We start from the raw sequence: 20691 nt of genomic DNA on the forward strand, positions 1-20691 counted from the left end.
TATATGTGTAAGTGTAACAAGGATTAGTGCTTTATATAGAAGAAAGATATATTATTTTAAAAATAAAAATGCTATTTTTACACAAGTTACAAAGTATGCCACTACTCACACTATTTTCACTTTAATAATTTCTCACTTTTCTACCACTTTAATAATTTACATTTGAACTAATATGGGCATTGTTATTAAAAAATTACTTTTAAGTGGAAAATGTAATAAATTCATTAATGTAATTAATAGTTTTTTTTGGTGTGCAAAAGACATGACTCTTTTTGAGGATGATGTGCGAGACAACCTACAAGGTCTCATACATTTTCATGAAGTTATGATAAAGAAAACCTCGATAAATACATAGGTATTTTATAATTATTTTAAAATTAAATATAATCACTTTAAAAAATTCATGTCTCAATTGAAATTAAGTATAATTTTTTACCTAAGACCTCTAAAAAATTTAAGACAACCATGTCACATAAAAAAATTAAGTCTTATTTGACAAACCAATTTTAGTACAAGTTTATTATATAATTCATTGTTTAATGAATTTTCAAAGATAATATTTTTTAAATAAGAAAATTAAATTGATTAATAAAGTAGATTATTGTGATTAATACATTAATAAAATTAATTAATAACATAATTTTATATTTGTGATATAAAACAAATTTAAAGTTTGTTAATAAATAAAATATATTTTTATTTTAAAATTAAAAAAAACCTCTTCGGTGGATGGTGTATATGTGTCAAATTAGTGATAAGGTAGCATATCTAAATCTCTATTTTTAATTAATTAAGAGATTAATTGTTATGCACTGTCAATATAAAAAATTTTATACTGTCAATGCATTACAATCATCTGTCTGTATTGCTTTTTAAATGTTTCAAATAAAAGTCAAACCTTTCAAATAAATTAGTGGTTGTGATTAATTGACAGTGTATATCAATTAATCTCATTAATTAATTAATTAATCTTATATATATATTTAAGTCATTTGAGACAATTTTGTCACCAAAATTAAGATTAATTGAGTAATTTATTTTTAATATTTATTTATTATTATTAATAAAAAATCTTATTTATTACTTTTTAATTAATTATTATTATTAATCAACCTTTCTCCCACTAACTTTTAATAACTAACCATAATACCCATTATTTTATTTTCTTTGGAAATAAAAGATTATGTTATAACCAAAAGTAATGTATACAAGCGACCCAATGGGTCCAACACCAACCTACTAAACAACCAAACTATCTAAGTAATAGTTGAGCTACAAAATTTCTCATTTTTGGCTTCAACCATAACCTATGGGCCATTATCACTAATAGTATATTGTGGAGCTATAAGTTATCTTGTATATTATGGACTATGTTTGTATCTTCTATATTCTTTCCAAACCCTATAATATTCCTGTACAACCAACAAACATGGATAGTTTCAGCAAAAGCCACACGCAGACCCCTAGCTTGACAATTTTTTCCTTTACAAGCTTGAATCATCCAATCAATCTCTTGGTCCCAACCTTTTGGCTCATGCTTAATTTGAAGCCACACTAAAACATGCTTCTAAATGTTCCTCATATCAGTACAAGCAAACAATAAATGGTATATATTTTCAATCTTATTGCAGAACACACATTTGTCTTCTTTCATCAGACCAAATATGCATAACCTCGCTTTTGTAGCCAACCTATTTAAGCAGGTCATCCACAAGATAAAAAAGGATCTAGACCTCATATTGTTATCATAAAATATTCTCTTCCATCGCACATGCTCCTTTTGCTTAAGTGTAGCATGATAGAACTCCTTGGTGACAAACTTCCCAATCTGGATAGATCTATGCCACTCCTGCATTTGTTGGAATGTTTCCCTTTGTTATAAAATCCTCCTCAACAGTGGCGGAGCCAGATAAAAAAATTTGGGATGGGCGCTAACGTAAAATAAAGATTATAAATAAAATGTAAATAATATTTTAAATAAAACATTAAAGTTAAAATAAATACAAAGTTAATTACTAAAAATTAAAATTACATGACTTAAAACTACCTTAAAGTAATATTTTACGCGTTCCGAGTGACTTGAAATCGTCAATAATTGATTCCGAACTAATGCTTGCACTAATCTCCCTTTCAATATATGTTGTCATGCTATCTCCAAGAAACCCATCATCCATCTTGTTTCTCAACTTAATCTTAATAATTTTCATTGCTGAAAAAGACCTCTCAGTTGTGGCCGTAGAAACGGGAAGAGTCATGATAAGACGAAGTAGTCTATCAATAAAGAAGTAAGTTTTAGCCTGTCCAGATGCAACCAAACATGAACATAGTTATTGAGTAGTTGATAAATTATTCAAGTTTGATGCTTGACGAGGAACAAATAGAAAATATTGGAGTTGAAATTGCAAATTATTTTTCTCTTAATCACTAAAATCCATAGGATAATATTTTTCAACTAAAGAACAAATAGTATCAATGCTAAAAGCTTTATATCCATCCTTAGGAGATAAAGAATAAGAAAGAGTTAACAAATCCATTGTCTGCTCACTGAATCTGGTATTCAACTCTTGTAACTGTTTGTCAATGGTAGTGAAAAAGATTTCAACTTTAAAGTAATGTTGAATTGTGACTTGATTCTCTTCAAGACGGGAGCGTCCAAATCTTGTTGTTGAATGAACATCATTAAGATCAGGAATCTCAATACCATGCTTTTCACAAAAGATACCACTTTAGTAAACAATATATCCCAACCATTTTCTCTCAAACCTTGAATAAAATGTTTTGTTGAACGAACCAAGTCCATAGCATTAACTACATCTTGATTTTTTTTGTAAGACTTGACAAAGCATATCTCTTATTCCCATGATTTCTTTCATCAAGTGCAAAATAAATATAAAATCAAATGCCTTCAAGTAATTGTAACAACTATCTGCATCCCCACATGTAGCATAACTCCCTCTATCTTTTGCAAAAAATTTTAAAACTAAATAAGTTGCTTCATACATGTTTATCAAGCTAGAAATTGAATCGTAATGTGATCCCCAACGAGTATCTCCAGCTCGTTTCAAAGTACCAACTTGATTTGCACTTTTACCAGTTACAATCTCATCAATCTCTAACAAATAAGCAATTTCTTCTGATTGGGCAACTTGTAACTCATCATGATGCTTTGTAGAAGAACAATCAACATTCACAATAAAGATCAGCTTCTCAAAAAATTTATGAACAAGTTTGACTTCTCTTGATGATGTAACTAATGCAAGTTGCAATCGATGAGCAAAACAAGAACATAGTATGCATAAGGACAATCCTTTATAAAGAGGGCTTGTAAACCATTCCATTCTCCTCTCATATTGCTAGCACCGTCATACCCTTGGCCATGAATGTTAGAAACATCAAGGTTATGTCGAGAAAGTATATCACATATTGCTTCCTTAAGAGTTAAAGATGTGGTGTCTTTAACATGTGCCACATCAAAAAATCTCTCTTGTATTAAACCAACTTTATCAACAAATCTTAATACAAGAGCCATTTGTTCCTTTTTTGATTCATCACGAGCTTCATCAACAACGATACAAAATTTGGAATCACCAATTTCCTCACGAATACTCTTTTTCACCCTACTAGAAAGAATTTGCAAGAGCTCTTTTTGAATTTGATGTGAAGTATACTTGCAATTTTGTGGAGCATTTTCCAACACAACTTTTGCAACTTCATCATTGTAGGATGCTGAAAGTTTCAATAACTCAAGAAAGTTACCTTGATTTCTTGATTTGCTACTTTCGTCGTGACCCCTAAAAGCACAAGCTTGTAGTGTTAACCAACGAACAGTGTCAATTGAAGTCTTGAGTCGTAACCGATTATTCATTCTTTGACTTGAACTTTGCACTTGAATAACATTTCTAATATGACCATCTCGATTCAACAAGTCTTGACAAGCTTTCATTGCATTGTTGTGTGGTGAGCAAGGATCCTTCCCTATGTGTTTAAGAAAGGAACAATGTTTTCCATTCCTAACTTTCTTCCAATTTCTAAAACCCATAGAAATAAAGACAAGTGATCCGGGACGTCCACTTAGTTTTTTGCTAAAAAGGTAACATGGTAAGCAATATGCGGCATCTTCAGATGGTGAATATTCTAACCATGATGGAAATATGCTAAACCAAGTATGTTGAAACCTTCCCGGATGATCCTCGTTACCGGACAAAGGATAGTTTTCTAAATGAATTTGATATGGACCCCGTTTTAGATAAGCTCTTCGTATTGCATCCACTTGATTTTGTGGATATTTTCAAATCGGAGGACGCTTTCCAGGATCGCGTTCCAAAGAATTTTCAAAACCATGATGCTCTTCAATTGTTGGATTCTCAAGAACTGTTTCAGATTTGGATGTCGGGATTATAATTTCTTCATCTCTCTCTTCTCTTTCAATTTCACATGCTTTCCTTTTGAAAAAAAAGAATCAATTTTCCTATTATTCATCTTTACTCTTTCTATAATATCATATTAGATCCAAAAATCAATTTAGAGAACATAAAAATTAAAAGAAAAAAAATTAATAAACTTAATTAATCAACTTTAATCTGTTTTCAAATACCGGTAACTTCACTATTAGAAATTAGCAACAACAATGATTAAATAAACCTTATTATAGTGTATAACTATATTTGTAAATTACAGTGTTATGAATTGGCTTAATAAACCTCATATAGATTATTTTAACACATAAAGAAAGAAGAACCCTAAAAATCTCAAAAATACAAATCAAGCAATCATTTTAATTTGTTACTTTTTATAAAAGAAGAATGAATAAAGTTTTTTACCTGTTAGATGCCGATCACTTTAATCTGTTCCGATTCCGGTGCCGGTAGCAAACCCATATGAAAAAGAAAGGAAATGTAAGAGCTTTTTACCTTATCTGTATTTTAACCTAACTTTGAATGAAAAAGAAAAAATAAAAATTAATTTTAATTTAAAATAAGGATATTTTAGTAATTTAATATATATGAATTAAAAAAAAAAGTTGAGGGGTGGCCGTGGCCTTCCCACGCCCCCCCTCAATTCCGCCACTGCTCCTCGATATCCAAGAACAACTAGACTTTGGAGGTACAATCATAATATCATCATTCTTTACACAATAGGCATGCACCCATTTTTATCCAAAGACTATCCTCCTTCTTGCAAAGATTCTACAACAACTTCATCATGATAGCTTTAGTCCACTCCTTTAAGGAAATCACATTTTGACCACCCTGATTCTTAGTTGTGCAAATATTCCTCTAAGCAACATGAATTTTCCTTGAAGGCTCGCCTTTTCCAGTCCATAAAAACACCATGCACAATCTATTTATTCTCTAGATAACACCTATGGGAAGACGAATACACTGAAGCTAGTAGATAGTTGTTGCACAAAGCACACTTTTTATTAGTTGCATCCTTCCTGCATAACTCAAAAACTGGGGACTCCGATGCCTATTTCTACTAGTGATCTTTTCCACCAAACTCACACATTGGTGATTGTTAAGCCTCTTACTGGTCAAGGGGATTCCCAAGTACTTGAAAGGCAGGTCCCCTTCCTTAAAACCAGTCACCATCATGATATCCCCCTTGGTTTTATCATCCAGTCCTCCAAAATAGACATTGCATTTGATAGGGTTCACAACCAAACCTGTTGATCTAGAAAACTCCTGAATTTTTTCCATGCCAACTTGTACCGATCCCAAGTCCCCGCTGGTAACAAAAGCAGGCCATTTGTAAAGCTCATCTTAATAACTTGGATTTTCTCACATTTGGCATGGTAATTAAAATCGGGGATTCTATCCAACTCACTAAGTTTCCTGTGCAGGTATTCCATTATGATAACAAATAAGAGATGGGAGATTGGATCACCTTGTATGAGCCCTCTCTTTGCTTCCATTTTCTTGGTGCATATGGCATTAATGTTAAATCTGTAGGAAACAGTTGTGACAAATTTCATTATCCAGGAGAATTTTTTTTCTATAAAAACCCATATCTTGTAAAATCACATGTAGAGCCTGCCAATCAACATAATCATAAGCCTTTTGGACATCCATTTGGATCATGCATCTAGGCACTCCACCCTCCCTAGAATAGCCTCTGATAAGCTCATAAGCAAGTAAGAGATGGTCATGGGTTTTTTGCCCTGACACAAAGGCTGGTTGGTTCTTACTCACAATGCTACTCATGATTTTGCTCATTATAGTTGGTAAAACCTTAAGTATAATCTTGTAGGTTGTGATATAGTAGGATATAAGCCTACACTCCCTTATGGTCTTGGCATTAAATCTTTTTGGAATCAAAATCACTAAAGTTCCATTCATTTGGGCAACCTATCCCTTCTTGAAAAATTCCATAATAGCAACAATGACATCCTGCCCTACAATATCCCAAGTTTTTCTTGAAAAACCTGGCTCCATAGCCATCCAACCCATGTGCTTTTAAGTACCCCACTCCCTTCAAAGCGTCTTCAATTCCTGCACATTAACAGGTGAATCTAACATCACCCTCTCCTCTTCATACAACTGACTACCTCTTCTCAGGGTAACAATATCCACTCCTTCCATGTTGGTGTCAGCAGTCCCTATCACCCCCCATAAAATCTTAACATTTCCCCTTCAATCTCATATTGGGTAGTTAATATTGTATCATCCTCCTTACAAAGACCATTCATGCTACTTTGCTTGTTTTTGCTTTTCAAAATGGCATAGAAAAAGTTATTGTTCCTATCCCCAAGTTTTATTCAATCCACCTTAGCCTATTGTCTAAAAACTCGTTCCTTTATATCATTTAGATTGAGGATTTTCTCTGTACAAACTCCAACTTTGGTTATCAACTGGCCATTCATTCTGTCTCAGGAAAGATACTTCGAAGATTCTTGAAGGTATCCTTTAGCCTTTTCAATTTGGGACTTTATGTTGGTCAGAGGTTTCATTAGCTTCCCCGCAACTGATTTCAGTCTCCTCGTTTTCTCCCAAAGCACCTTCATAGGCCCCCCTCAATATGCTTGCTCCAGTTCTCCTTAACATCGTGAAGAAAACCCACCACCTCTGTCACACAATTGAGAAACTTGAAATTAGTTTTCACTTTATTCCTTTGACTTTCCTCCTTTAAGCATAACATGGCATGGTCAGAAATACCAGGCTCCATTATATGCACAACATAATCCATGTGTTGTTGCATCCAATTCAAGTTGGCAAGTACTTTATCAATTCTAGAGTAAATCACACATTGACTTTGCTTAATTGACCATATGAACCAGTCCCATTTACTCTCCACTTCAACCAAACCAATGTTCACCACCATGTCAGCCAGGTCAATAAATTCCTTCTTTTGGACAAGATTCCCTCCTACTATATCATGAGTGCTCATCACATTATTAAAGTCCCCCACGATGCACCGAAGGTCCTGATTTTGTCTACTAATCCTCTCAATATCCTTCCACAACACTCTTCTTTTCTCCAGTCTATTGGAAGCATAAACAGTAGTGATCAAAAGCTTGAAATTTTCTCCAAAATCATACACACCACAATGTAAAAGCTGGTCAGTACAACAAATTGTTCTCACCTCAACTTTCCCGGGCTCTCAAAGCATAAAAATCCTACCATTTGCATGCTCTTTATAATTCTCCATCAACATCCGGTTTCCACCTAGTGTTTTCATGTTATCATCAACCTTGTGTTTTTTTTATTTTTGTTTCTAGGATAATAGCTATATCAGGATTTAATCTATTGAGGCAAGCTCTCAACTCCTTATTCTTAGCTATTTTATTCATCCCCCTAATGTTCAAAGAAATAATCATTGGAATATAATAAGATCCATTAAGAGGTCATCCCAAACCCCCAATGAAGCAAATACATTACTATTACATACCTGGTTTGTCTCCTTCTGTATTTGTTTTCCTTAGTCACACCCTAATTTGTTTAACACAGTATAATCCTTATTCTTTCCTTCAATAATCTTGACTATGTCTCCATTATCACACACCTTCACTTGTTCCCACTTCTCACCGCTTCCTTCTAGTGCTACAACTTCTATAAGTGGCTTATCACGTTCTTTAGTTGTTATTGGTTTCCATTGCTTCACCATTGCTCTGGGTTCATTGCTGCAAATGTGTCCAATTTTTTTGGCATTTCTCATAGTATTTAGGTTTCCACTCATACTCAACCTCTTGTTGTATTCTTCTTACTTCATGACCTTTTATGGCTATGGTTTCCGTAGCTTCTACGTCATATCCACCTTCATTAAGATACGAGCATAAGTCACCATGAATTTGTTTGCCATGCATTCATTTGTGTACATCGGGTTTCCAATGTCGCTTCTAATTTTCCCCAGGCTTTTCTCCCGCCACATATGCAAAGAGAGTTGTGGCAATTTCACCTACACAGTTAAAGCTCTCAACATATCTCCCTCTATTGAGAAGTCCAGTCTCCATTCAAGAAGCACCATCAACATGTTGTGGATTGTGTATGGGTCTTTTACCATCACTACATCTCTATCACCCTCTGATTTGAACTTCAGGATGAAGTATCCCTCATTGATGTAGAACATCTCCGGTGCCTGGACAAAATTCCAGTACCGAAACATGTAGTTCTTCATAACATTCATGCTTAGGTAATCACATATGACATACATAATCAACGAACATCCCCAAAATTGAATTTTCGCTTCCACATCAGATTCTTCTACCTCCACCTCAATCTCTCAATTGACACACTTTGAAGGGCTAAATTGTATAGCTAGCCTATTTGTTGTGATTCGATTGCCCTTGATGACATCCACCCATAACTTAACCTCTGTCTTATTGTTCTCCTCTTTTCCGTTCGCCTCTTTCCGATGACCTCCTTATGGTTTCATAATCCATTTCCTCCACCTTTTCCTTCTCATATTCGTTCTTCTCCTCCTTTTCGCTAATATCCGTACCTATCTCCATCAAATTTAGGTTTTTTTCACCCACTTCCAACGGTTGAGACACCTTTTTCCTCGACCCTCCCCTCCCCACCCCTTTGAACTTTTTCCATTGAACTTTTTACGAGAGAGAGTGAATTTAAATTCCCGTACATCCATTATTTTTATTTCTAAGTTTAGTTTTCATTAACCAATTACTAGCCACTTTTTATTTTCCCGTAAAAAATGGCCCCCATTTTATTTTATTTTTTTAAATTTTAATCATTATTATTTTAATATTGTTTTTAAATTTTTATTTTTAGGTATCATTATTTATCGCTAGAACCATAACATCATCACCTCCTTTAATATTACATTATTTCATTATATAAGAATGTCTAAAATTTTATAAATTCTCTTTTGAAAAAAATAATTTTTTAATTTTAAAAATGTTGTTAGAAATGACTTTATTTTAAAGTATACAATATCTTTTACTACAAAAGTATTATATTTCTCATTGCTAGGAGAAGCACAATATAAATAAATTTAGTCATTTCTTTAACTATTTAAATTAAAATTTAATCTATTAAATTTACAATTACAAACAAAATTGCATTAAAAATAACCAATTACTAGCCACTTTTTATTTTCCCGTAATAAAGCCTATTTTATTTATTTTTAATTTTTAATCATCATTATTTTAACGTTGTTTTTGAATTTTTATTTTTAGATATTATTATTTATGACTAAGACATAACCATAACATCATCACCCCCTTTTATATTACATTATTTAATTATATACCTTTTTATTTTTGCGTAAAAGAATGGCCCCTTTTATTTATTTTTTAATTTTTAATATCATTATTTTAAAGTTGTTTTTAAATTTTTTTTTAGGTATTATTATTTATCACTAAGACATTACCATAACATCATCACCTCCTTTTATATTACATTAAATAGGAGTATGTTATTGAGATTATTTATTATCCTTGCATCGTACGGCTACAATTACTCGTTAATAATTAAACAAGAAAAAAAAAAGGTATGATGAAAAGGGTAGCCGCCATGAAAATGGCGCGAAAACTCGATTGAAAAAAGAAAAAACAAAAGAAAGATTAACATCCTACTAATACTATTATTCTGAATCCTTACTCGTAACTACGCATAATCGAAAATGGATTACACTAAGAAAGAAGAAGAAGAAAACCCTAAATTCTCAGCATTCCCTTTCAAACCCTACTCAATCCAAATCGATTTCATGAATGCACTCTATCAATCTCTCAACCAAGGTGGCATCTCCATGTTAGAAAGCCCAACCGGTACGATTTCGCTCTTCTTTCAATTCAATTTCAGTTTATTTATATATTTATTCAATTTTTGTTTCAATTCAGAAAAATTAAAATCTCGATTTTGATTATGTTATAACTAAAAAGGTACTGGAAAAACTATGAGTGTGATCTGTAGTGCTTTGCAATGGGTACTCGATCGACGGCGACAAGAGGAAGAAGAAAAAGCTGCAGGGTTTGTGAATGGGAAGAGTCAAGGTTCAGATGATGAACCTGATTGGTTGAGAGATTTTGTAGTAAAAAGCAATGATAAGCAATTCAAAGAGGAAAAAAGAAAGAATAAAAAGGAAAAATTTATGACTGTGTTAGGAAAATCTGATAATGATGTAAAAAGAAGTAATAATGGTGATTCAAAGAAGAAGATTGATGGGGTGGGTGATAATGAAGAGGAGTTTTTGCTTGAAGAATATGAGAGTGAAGATGAGAAAGCTCATGGTAGTAGTGTGGTATCTAAGAGGAAAGCGAGTATAAGTAGTTTTAGTTCTTCGAGTGAAGATGAGTCTAATGATGATGATGAGGATGGTGAAGAGGAGAAGAAGTTCAAGGTTTATTTTTGTAGTAGGACGCATTCGCAGCTTTCGCAGTTCGTGAAGGAGTTGAGGAGGACGGTGTTTGCTGATGAGATGGAAGTTGTGAGTTTAGGTTCCAGGAAGAATCTTTGTATTAATAAAGGTTTGGAGATTTGCTTAATTTGGAAGATTCTTTTGTGTTCTCCTTTTGGTTATTTGATTATGCTGACGTTGTTTCAAATGTTTGTGTGTCGTGTGTTTTATAGAAGTACTTGCAATTGGAAACTCTGCAGGCATAAACGAGCGATGCTTGGAACTCCAAAAGAAAAAGAAAAATGATGCGTCAAAAGTTAAGGTGAGTGGAGGTTGGATTTTAGGATATAGACTATGAGGTAGTTTGATTTGGATAACTTCTTAGCACTCATGAAAACATAAATATTAAAAGAATATTACAAGAACTATGAGCTTTTCAAATAATGGTTTCTTGTATTATGTATTTAGTTTTTTTTTTCAAAAGCATGTTTAACTTATCTATTAACATATAAAAGCTTACAATAACAACCCAGTCTTATCCCACTAAGTGAAGTCACCCATCTACAACTTTTTTGTTAGGGAAGAACCATTAACTTTTTTTGACCAAGAAACTTTCACACACTAGAACGGGTTTAAAATGAGCCTAAAGATCTATTGTTGTTCTCTTGGAACAAGCATGTAGAAACTTAATATTGGCAATGGCTTAACACTTTCTTTTTATTTTAAAGGAGCGGTATTTGTGATACATCTCTGCATGCCTGACTATGTCAATAGTTATAAATAGATGAGCGTGCGTGTCTTCTTCATATCAAATAAGATGACCGTGCTTGAGATTTTATGGATGCTTGATTTTTCCATTTGAACATGGCTTCTGCATTTACTCTTTCTGCCAGGAGGATTTATGTTATCGAAAAAAATTATCTCACAAAATAATCCATCATTTTCTGGCTTATTGGTTTTTTAATGAATAATATATGGTTTTTTACCTCCCCAACTATTTCCCCATAGGTAGGATTTTTTTGCCCAAGCACTTACTTGTTCAGGAGATACTGATCAAATTCAAACCTTCAGTATTGATGCTTTTACTTGTTGAGCATTGAAGTATTGGTCTGTGTGCATGGCTCAATAACCAAAAGGAAAACAAATTATACTTGGAAATATAAACTTGAAGATCAAACCATATGTATTTCTAACCTCTATGCTAAATTTCTAATTGAGCTTCCAAGTATTTAACTCAGTACTACTCACTGCCTAGCGTTACCAAAAGTTTTTATGATTAAAAATCAAGTTAGTAGAGAGTTTATGACTAGCGTTTCTTGGACAATGTTTGTTCTTACTTACAGAACTTAAGAGTAGGTACAGGAGCACACAGAACAAAGGCCTCCTCCGGCTGTCCAATGCTTAGAAAACATAGACTGCAACGAGAATTCGGGAATGAGGTATCTCAACAAGGACCTTTGGATATTGAAGATCTTGCTAACCTTGGAAGAACTATGGGAACTTGTCCATACTATGGCTCTAGAAGTTTGGTTCAGAAAGTTGATCTTGTGGTCCTACCATATCAATCTCTTCTTTCAAAATCATCTCGTGAAGCACTTGGTCTAAATTTGAAATCCAACATTGTTATAATAGACGAGGCTCATAATTTGGCCGACTCACTCATCAGCATGTATGACTCCAAAATTACTTTGTCACAGGTATGCCTGTCATTTCCATCTATACCTTTATCGATGCTTTACTAGTTTTTTCAAAAGCTTGTCCATCTGCATCAGCAATCAGGATACTTTGTATTTTTTGGGATTTGAGAGTGAGCTGATGAAGCAGCTGTCAAAATTCAAAAACTTTTTAACTCGAGGACTCTGTCCAAATTCCAAGCCTTCCCAATCATATGAGCTATAAGACAATTTGGGGTGATTGATTTGAAAAGCCTATCAAATGAATGGTTTTGAATCTTGATCAATTGAACGGTCAATTAATGTATCTTTAGTGTTGACATCACAAGAGTTATTTCATTTAGACACCAATGCTTTGAGTGCTTAGTTTTGATTTTCCCATTCATTGTTAGATTAGTGTTGACATCAAAAGAGTTATTTCATTTAGATACCAATGCTTTGGATGCTTAATTTTGATTTTCTGATTCGTTGTTAGATTAAATGATACAGTTCTTTGTTTGTACAGCTAGAAAATGTGCATTGCCATGTCGAGCAGTACTTTGTGAGATTCCGAAACCTTTTGGGACCTGCTAATAGGAGATATATTCAAACTCTGATGGTCGTCATACAAGAATTTCTCCGAGTACTACTGAATGAAAAAGATGGAAATCTCATAGATTCACATCGTGATATAGAACAGGCTTCTGAAGAAAGGAAAGCCTCCGATTTTACTATGTCCATCAATGATTTTTTATTTGAACTAAATATAGACAATATCAACTTGGTCAAATTGCTAAAGTACATAAAGGAAAGTCATATCATGCACAAGGTGATTCTCACTAAATATTTACATTTTCTTTTAACGCAACAGAATGCCACTTGGTTGCTTCTGAATTTTATGTCGTCATTTTGATGTAAAAGCTGACTTGATTTTCCAGGTTAGTGGCTATGGAGAAAAGCTGGCTACATTGGAGAAGGTATCAGCACTTAATATAGCAGGGGAACATGGTGAAGATGGAAGCTGTCGTTCTGCTTTCCAGGCATTAGCTGACATGTTGCTATCACTTGTAAATAAGGACAGTGATGGAAGGATAATAATTTCCAGGTCTAGTTCAACAAGCTTCAGGAAACAAGGTCAAGGATATATTAAATATGTTATGCTTAGCGCTGAGAAGATTTTCTCTGAGGTTTGCCTTAATCAGAAAAGACTTTATAGTGCAAGTTTTTTTCCTTATGAATAATGAACAAGAATTTATAACTTATAAACTTTCAATAGATTGTAGATGAAGCACATGCCGTTGTGTTAGTCGGGGGAACACTTCAGCCAATAGAGGAGACAAGAGAGAGACTTTTTCCATCGTTACCACCAAATCAGTTGCATTTCTTTTCTTGTGGTCATATTGTCCCTCCTGAGAGCATTATGCCAATTGCAGTTTCCCGTGGGCCTACCGGCTGCTCCTTTGATTTTAGCTACAGCTCCAGGAGCTCAGCAGACATGGTGAGCATATCATTGCTCTCATCTACCGTTCTTCATTCAATATAAGTTTTCTGATATATTAATTCTGGAAACTAGTGTCATAACCATCAATGCACATTTTATTTTGATATTTTTGAAATGACAAAGAGGAACCAAAATGATTTTAATAGTTTACCAGAATTTAGATTAATTGCAGGAAAGAAATATAACACAATGCATGGATTTTTTTTATATAAAAAGAATGAGAACTATGTCTTTTGGGAACCATATGAATCAATTAAATGTGGAAAATGACTAATTACGCTGCATCTTGTGCTTTACAGATGCGAGAACTAGGTCTTTTGTTATGCAACTTGATTACTGTGGTTCCCCAAGGAATTGTAGTTTTCTTCCCTTCTTTTGATTATGAAAGTCGAGTCTATGAAAACTGGGAGTCTTCTGGCATCCTCGAAAGGATTACAAAGAAGAAACGTGTCTTTAGAGAGCCTAGAAACAATATGGATGTTGAATCTGTTCTCAAAAAATACAAAGATACTATTTATACTCCATCAAGTGTGAATTCAGAAGTGAATCAAACATCTCATACTGGTGCAGTACTTCTTGCTGTTGTTGGTGCAAAGTTATCTGAAGGGATCAACTTGAGTGATGGAATGGGCCGGTGCATACTCATGGTTGGTCTGCCATATGCTAGCCCTTCTGACATTGAGTTATTGGAGAGGATAAAGCATATTGATGGTTTTAGAAATTCCAAGTCCCTTAAAAATCCTGCATTTTCTGCTAGTTATGATGTATATGGTGGAGATATACAAGGTGGTTTTGGCATATTAAGAAGTTGCAGTTACAGGGGAAAAGAGTATTACGAGAATCTCTGCATGAAGGCTGTAAATCAATCAATAGGTACGTTCTTACAATAACCCCAAATAGGTAACTTTATGGAATGCAGATCTCTCAAGAGGTTAAGCACTGGTTGGTGAAATATACTTTTCCATACGATCTCACTCACTAGTTTAAAGTGTTTGTTAAAAAAAAAAAAGAGATGAGCGAATCACCAATTTAATCTTTGAAATTGTAGGAGTATGACAATTTTATCTTTTAAATTGTAAGAGTACAACAATTTTATCTTTGAAATTGTAGGAGTATGACAAATTTATCTTTGAAACTTTTGATGACATTCATCTATCTGAGCCAGTTGCATAGACTAAATCCACATACTGAAGAAAACTAATGTAATCAAACTTTTTTCATTTTATTTTAAACCAATTTTTAAATTTTGTTACAAAACCAAGTTGTTATCTACCACATGTACCCATCTAAATCTTATATTGGTTTCTCCACTAATGTTTTCACTGATAAATGCTTGTTTACCGTTTTAGGTAGAGCAATTCGTCACATCAATGACTATGCAGCTATTTTATTGGTTGACACAAGGTATGCATCTGATTCCTCAAAAAGGAGCTTTAACAACCCAACCACCAAGCTCCCTAACTGGATAAAAGATCGCCTTGTTTCTTCTAAAAACTATGGGGAAGTGCATAGGTTGCTGAGTCAGTTTTTCAAACTCAAAAAGACATGTTGCCAATAGACACTGCAACAGATCTTGTAAATTTATGCTTTCCATTATATCTTGTTCATTTATAACTCCATCCTCATTTGGTTTTATATTTTTTACTTCACAAAAAGGAAGAACAAAGAGAAATTATACAACAGGTTCAATTGACTTATATCATCATGATCATAACATTCTAGATATTTACTAGTTGATTTTGTATCCCGTGAATGTACCACTATATAGGATGAATTTTGGGACCATACTGAGGCTATCAGGTTGTAAATATAACATGTGATATTTCAATGTTCAGTACTAAATAATAAAATTATAAAAAAATATATATTTGTATGGCTCTTATGTATATTTAAACCTTTTTTTCCTTCTGGTTTAAACAATATTGTGCACCTAAACAAAAGAAATAATCCATCTATATAATTGCACATCCTATTTGGTTTGGTCTTTATCATCCATGTTTGTGCTTTCAAAGATACTGTCAGTAGCCAGAGTTGAGTAGCTTTCCACTGGCCACAATTTTCGAAGAAAGCAACAAATAATGCCAATATGTTGAAAGTGCAGTCGCTTTAACTTCATAATTTAGGACAGTGGTGGATGGAGTGATTGAAACAGTGGCAAGAGTCCAGTAGTCACATTCATTGCTGTAAATGGAATGCTATCTTCTCATAATTATAGAACGTGGACCATGCACTTCTTTTTTTAAAACATAATAGTAAGCAAGTATTTCTGACTATAGAATGTGTGCCATTAATTATTTTCATTGATGTATACTGAATTTTCTGTTAAAAGTAGCATGTTGAATCTGCTTTATGGGTGCATTAATTTTGGATTAAAATCTACACCTGTTCTCTTATCAGACTCAATCTTATTAGAGACCGCCCCATATAACCGTTGACCAAACACTAAATAGTATGTCTATACATATTCGCTGATAAGTGGACAAACGCCCGAGTGTAATATATTAAAGCGATAACGAGCGGAACAGAGCGAGAGCAACTCATTGTGTTCTTGTGTGTTTATTTTCTTTTTCTTAGAGCTGAATTTGGCTTACAACAAGCAAACAATTTATTGTTTTAATCTGTTAATCACCTAACATTAATTTGCCTGACATTTTAACAACACTTTCCTAAACTAGAACTCTAAACATCAAAATCTAAATATCTTCAACTGAGTAACCACCACCATGACAGTGAACAAAATGAGCCTTTAATGATGTTTTTATGATTAAAAATAAAACAAACAAAAATAACACATACCCTTTAACATATATATCATCATATAGCCACGAGCTGAGAGAGGGAGTTTGATAGGGACGGAATGAAACACCTTGCTCTTTTTTTGGAGTCTGAATAAGGACAAAATTTTGAGATTATACAAGAGCTAAACCAGATTAAAACTATGACAGCTATAGAAGACAGAACCACTTAGAGAAAGCCACAAGCCCACAACCTTTCACACTACAACAAAAATGGTGCAGGTAAGAAAAACCATTCACAAGACCAAAAGTTTCTTTCACAAAAGTCTAAAAAATTTCAGGTCTTTTTTCTCTGGAGGGTACCAAAAACTTCCAAGATCTCTTTCCTTCAGTCCATTCCTTTGTAACATTGACGATGCAAAAGCTTGCACAAGTGACCAATTCTACAACGAGTTCTATGATCTCTTGCAGTCTGATCTCAGCACAATGAAGGTGATTGGTAACAATAACAACACCAAATCAATGTCACAAGAGCCTGCAATGGAAGATGCTGCGAAAAACGGAAACTTCGTGTGTATTGCAAAGCAAAATCCACAAAAGAGTACTCGTGATGTCACAGAAAAAGCAAAGATGAGCAAAAGTAGCTCGTCGCAATCACAACTGAGGAAAAAGGGAGCTCATGTCTTGGCACAGAAGATGAAGGAATTGGATATGATGGATTCAGGTGATCTTGAACATGTACTAGACATAGAAGAAGCACTTCACTACTATTCTCGCCTTAAAAGTCCGGTGTATTTAGACATTGTGGACAAGTTTTTCACTGAAATAAATTCAGAGTTCATTGTTCCACAACCCTCTATCAGCTTCAAAAACTCAAAGGAACGACTTGCTCCAATTCAATTGCTTAAAAGATAATCATTTAATCACAATGCGAAGCATGTTCTAGTTTGATGTACTACTTACTTTATTTGGTTTAGTTTCTATTGTTTAAAGTTTTCTTCTTTATTTTTCTTTTCAATTGTTTAGAGCTTTATGTTTTCTTATAATATATATGAACCTCTAACTTTCTTGTTTGCCTATTTTTGTTAAAGATACTTGGAACATAATATGCTTATATATTGTTTAGTTACATGGTAAGAGTGTTAGAAAACATGATATTATATGAAAGTTTCTAGCTGCTACAAATTTACAGTTAACAAGCAGAATGTAATGCATACAAAAGATGTTAGATAGTTTCTTAACAGCACTGTCATGCAACTTTTGAACAACTGCGTCGAATCTGTCCCATAGGCCTTGTCAAAACCTGGAGATCCGAGAGTTTCATCATTGCCATGGCAAAATCTTGATGGAACAAACTAGGATTAGATGCATATTCATGAACCCAATACTTGGTTTTCTCCTCTTCCATTAGCTGTTGATCAGCATAGAGGATTCCCTTACTGTGCAACAGGCTGCGATAGTATAACATCCCGAAATTTGATACAGATTCAGAGTCCGTAGTGATTTCATGTTGCTCTTCAATTAAGGAAGGTGAGGCATACATCCCGGAACTTGAGAAAGATTTCTCAGAGTCCATAGTGGTTTCCTGTTGCTCTTTAATTAAGGAAGAAGGTGAGGTATGAGAAGTATATGCTGATGTTGAAGTGGACAATGCATCAGTTTCATTGCATCTTGATCTTAGTACATTTAGAAATTCAGTGTCCAAAGAAGGGTCAGGTTCATTAGTTCCGCTGAAGTTATAGAGACGGTTTTTGAAGAAATTGCAGTGGATCACACCAATGCCGTGGGCACCTAAGAGAGTGACCATTTCTCTTTCATCAAATCCCCTTGATTTGAAGGAGGCAAGCATTTGAGATAAATCAGCAAAGGGTGAAGGAAGCTCATCTGTTGCAATGCCAGCAAAAGAATTTGAACCATCTCTCCTGCCTGTATTCAAAGGATAGAACGGACCACCTGCCTATAAAATACACAATGCTCAATTATGCTCAAAAGTCGATTAAAAATCAAACATAAGATTTAATTTGTATGCGTTGTTGGTGTAAATTTATTTATACATATGCATCTAATCAGATATTTGTGGACAGAGAACACGCAAAAAACGCAAACAGAGAACACACGTTGTTCAGTCAATTGTACCTACGTCTCTGCGAACGAGCTATGATACCTTTCTATTATTCAAGTTTAGGATTTATAAAGTAGAACTCGTGTCGGTCCAGTTTACAAAATTAATCGTATTCAGCAGATGCATGTGCATAGAAGTTAATCTCTTAACCATCTATACTTAAAAGTGATGACAGAAATGAAATGTTACCAGAACAACACAATCTCTTGCAGCTAGTACAACGATATCAGCACAAGAAACAATTCCCGGACACGCTTCTTCGAGATTGGATTTTATGGTTTCTATTACATCAAATCCTTTGAGATTTCCATTGGGAGGTGAATCTTTCTCTGAATCATTGTAATCATCATCATCTAACAAAATAGAAGCATCACATCCCTGATACAAACCCAATTCAAATCAACACAATGCACTTTAAAAACTAAATAAGACCTAGTTATGCAACCCAGTTTTCATAGAAACACTAACCATAACCACTTTTGAGGCTATATGGGAGAACTTATCAAACAAGCTTATGACATGTTTATAAGTTTTTTTTTGGCTTATTTCCATAAGCTTTCTAGTCTCTAATATAACTTAGAAAAATAGTTTATAGCTTATATGAAAACAATTTGACGTTTTGTTATAAAAACATAATTTACCAGAAATACAAAAATACATATGATTGAAACACAACACTGACACACACAAGTTGATACCGATAAATAAAAATAAACTAAACTTTGTTTTTACCCAAGAAATAAACTAAACTTGATAAATTTAATCACAAGTGTGTCGGTGTCAGGTTAGGGCAACGACACTGTCACACATTTTCTCAGAAGTTTTACGCAAACGCGATCAATTAAGCAAGCATAAACCTAAAAGAAATTACTGAATAGACAAGAATCATGAATTAGAAAATACAGCAGAACCAGAAATTACCAAATAACAATGACAAAATAAATTGAAAAAGGGAAAAAAGAAAGCACCTGAATGAAGCAATCATGAAAAGCAAGACGAATAAGAGCTGGAATCAAAGAAGGATTAGTTTTGTGAATCTGATGAATTGCAGAACGAACGATGCCTTCAGCGTGGGGACACGAATTGCGGTAGAAATCATATTGAAGAAGAGATTGAGGATAGTGATTGTTGATTACGGATAAAGAAACTGAACCACTGGAAAAAGAATGCAAGGGAATGGTGTTGATGAAATTGAATGTGGTGGTGGTGTTGGTGGTGGTGGTGTGTTTGTGTTGATCGAAAGAGAGTAAAAGGCATAGTACAAGAATCATGAGACTGAGCTTGGGTAATATCAATGGCGTCATCTTCTTTTTCTCTTTCAATTGGCGGGAAAAAATGTTTCTTTGGATGAAAACTAACATAACGGCCACATGGACTATTCTAGCCTTCTTGGGTGTTTTTATAAAAAGTGTTCAAACAATGGTAAATGTAATTTTTATAAAAAGTGTGTTTTTGAAAGTGGACTTCATAAACCTTAATTTAATTCAATAATTTATTTTTTAATATTGGAGTATATTTTAGCAGTTGATTTACGTTTTTTCTTTAATTTTATTTATTTATTTATTCTCTCTCTATATATAAAATTTTAGAAATTATTTTGTTCTCTTAATCGTGCATTAGTTATAATTCATTAACCATACAATGAACTATTTCGTTCTAAAACTAGAAATAGTTGTTAATCGAGTGAAGTAGGACTAAAATGCGGTAGAACGTACTTTTGGTACGACGAAGCGGAATTGATCTGTAAGATTAAAACTCTAACACCCAAGTCAGTAAATGAATGAGAAGTAGTGTGAGTGTGAGAATGCGAATGCGAATGAGTAGAATAACTGTGTCTTAGCGTGGGAAAGGATTTATATAGAAAGGGAGGTTAGAACCACTCCCGCTTAA

General features: G+C 33.7%; 3 protein-coding genes across 3 annotated transcripts; 2 read left to right on the forward strand and 1 right to left on the reverse strand.

Annotated features, from left to right (window-relative positions):
* The first annotated feature begins 9941 nt into the window (after positions 1 to 9941).
* On the forward strand, positions 9942 to 15729 carry LOC127110510 (uncharacterized). The gene is made up of 9 exons (XM_051046109.1): positions 9942 to 10222; positions 10337 to 10921; positions 11025 to 11113; positions 12135 to 12488; positions 12970 to 13272; positions 13382 to 13630; positions 13720 to 13941; positions 14244 to 14817; positions 15294 to 15729. The coding sequence occupies exons 1-9, from the start codon at positions 10078 to 10080 to the stop codon at positions 15500 to 15502; spliced, it is 2730 nt and encodes a 909-aa protein (XP_050902066.1). The 5' UTR covers positions 9942 to 10077; the 3' UTR covers positions 15503 to 15729.
* Positions 15730 to 16740: 1011 nt separating this feature from the next.
* Positions 16741 to 17758, forward strand: LOC127110513 (uncharacterized). The gene has a single exon (XM_051046111.1). It carries the CDS (start codon positions 16953 to 16955, stop codon positions 17592 to 17594), a length of 642 nt encoding a protein of 213 aa, XP_050902068.1. The 5' UTR covers positions 16741 to 16952; the 3' UTR covers positions 17595 to 17758.
* A 58-nt stretch (positions 17759 to 17816) lies between these two features.
* LOC127110512 (putative Peroxidase 48) lies at positions 17817 to 20163 on the reverse strand. Its single transcript, XM_051046110.1, has 3 exons — positions 19770 to 20163; positions 18991 to 19179; positions 17817 to 18636 (listed from the first exon to the last, which is right to left on the reverse strand). The coding sequence occupies exons 1-3, from the start codon at positions 20160 to 20162 to the stop codon at positions 17929 to 17931; spliced, it is 1290 nt and encodes a 429-aa protein (XP_050902067.1). The 5' UTR covers position 20163; the 3' UTR covers positions 17817 to 17928.
* Between the last annotated feature and the right edge of the window lie 528 nt (positions 20164 to 20691).

Source organism: Lathyrus oleraceus, unplaced genomic scaffold (assembly GCF_024323335.1).
Source record: "Lathyrus oleraceus cultivar Zhongwan6 unplaced genomic scaffold, CAAS_Psat_ZW6_1.0 chrUn0001, whole genome shotgun sequence".
In the NCBI taxonomy this organism is placed as follows: domain Eukaryota; kingdom Viridiplantae; phylum Streptophyta; class Magnoliopsida; order Fabales; family Fabaceae; genus Lathyrus; species Lathyrus oleraceus.

Bases quoted from the DNA above. Each gene is read 5' to 3' on its own strand.
- LOC127110510 (XM_051046109.1), top strand. From the start codon at position 10,078: ATGGATTACACTAAGAAAGAAGAAGAAGAAAACCCTAAATTCTCAGCA. The intron at 12,489-12,969 runs GTATGCCTGTCA...TTGTTTGTACAG, and splicing joins CCAAAATTACTTTGTCACAG to CTAGAAAATGTGCATTGCCA. The intron at 13,942-14,243 runs GTGAGCATATCA...TGTGCTTTACAG, and splicing joins CCAGGAGCTCAGCAGACATG to ATGCGAGAACTAGGTCTTTT.
- LOC127110513 (XM_051046111.1), top strand. From the start codon at position 16,953: ATGGTGCAGGTAAGAAAAACCATTCACAAGACCAAAAGTTTCTTTCAC.
- LOC127110512 (XM_051046110.1), bottom strand. From the start codon at position 20,162: ATGTTAGTTTTCATCCAAAGAAACATTTTTTCCCGCCAATTGAAAGAG. The intron at 19,180-19,769 runs GTGCTTTCTTTT...GGTTTGTATCAG, and splicing joins TTCATGATTGCTTCATTCAG to GGATGTGATGCTTCTATTTT. The intron at 18,637-18,990 runs GTAACATTTCAT...TGTATTTTATAG, and splicing joins CAAGAGATTGTGTTGTTCTG to GCAGGTGGTCCGTTCTATCC.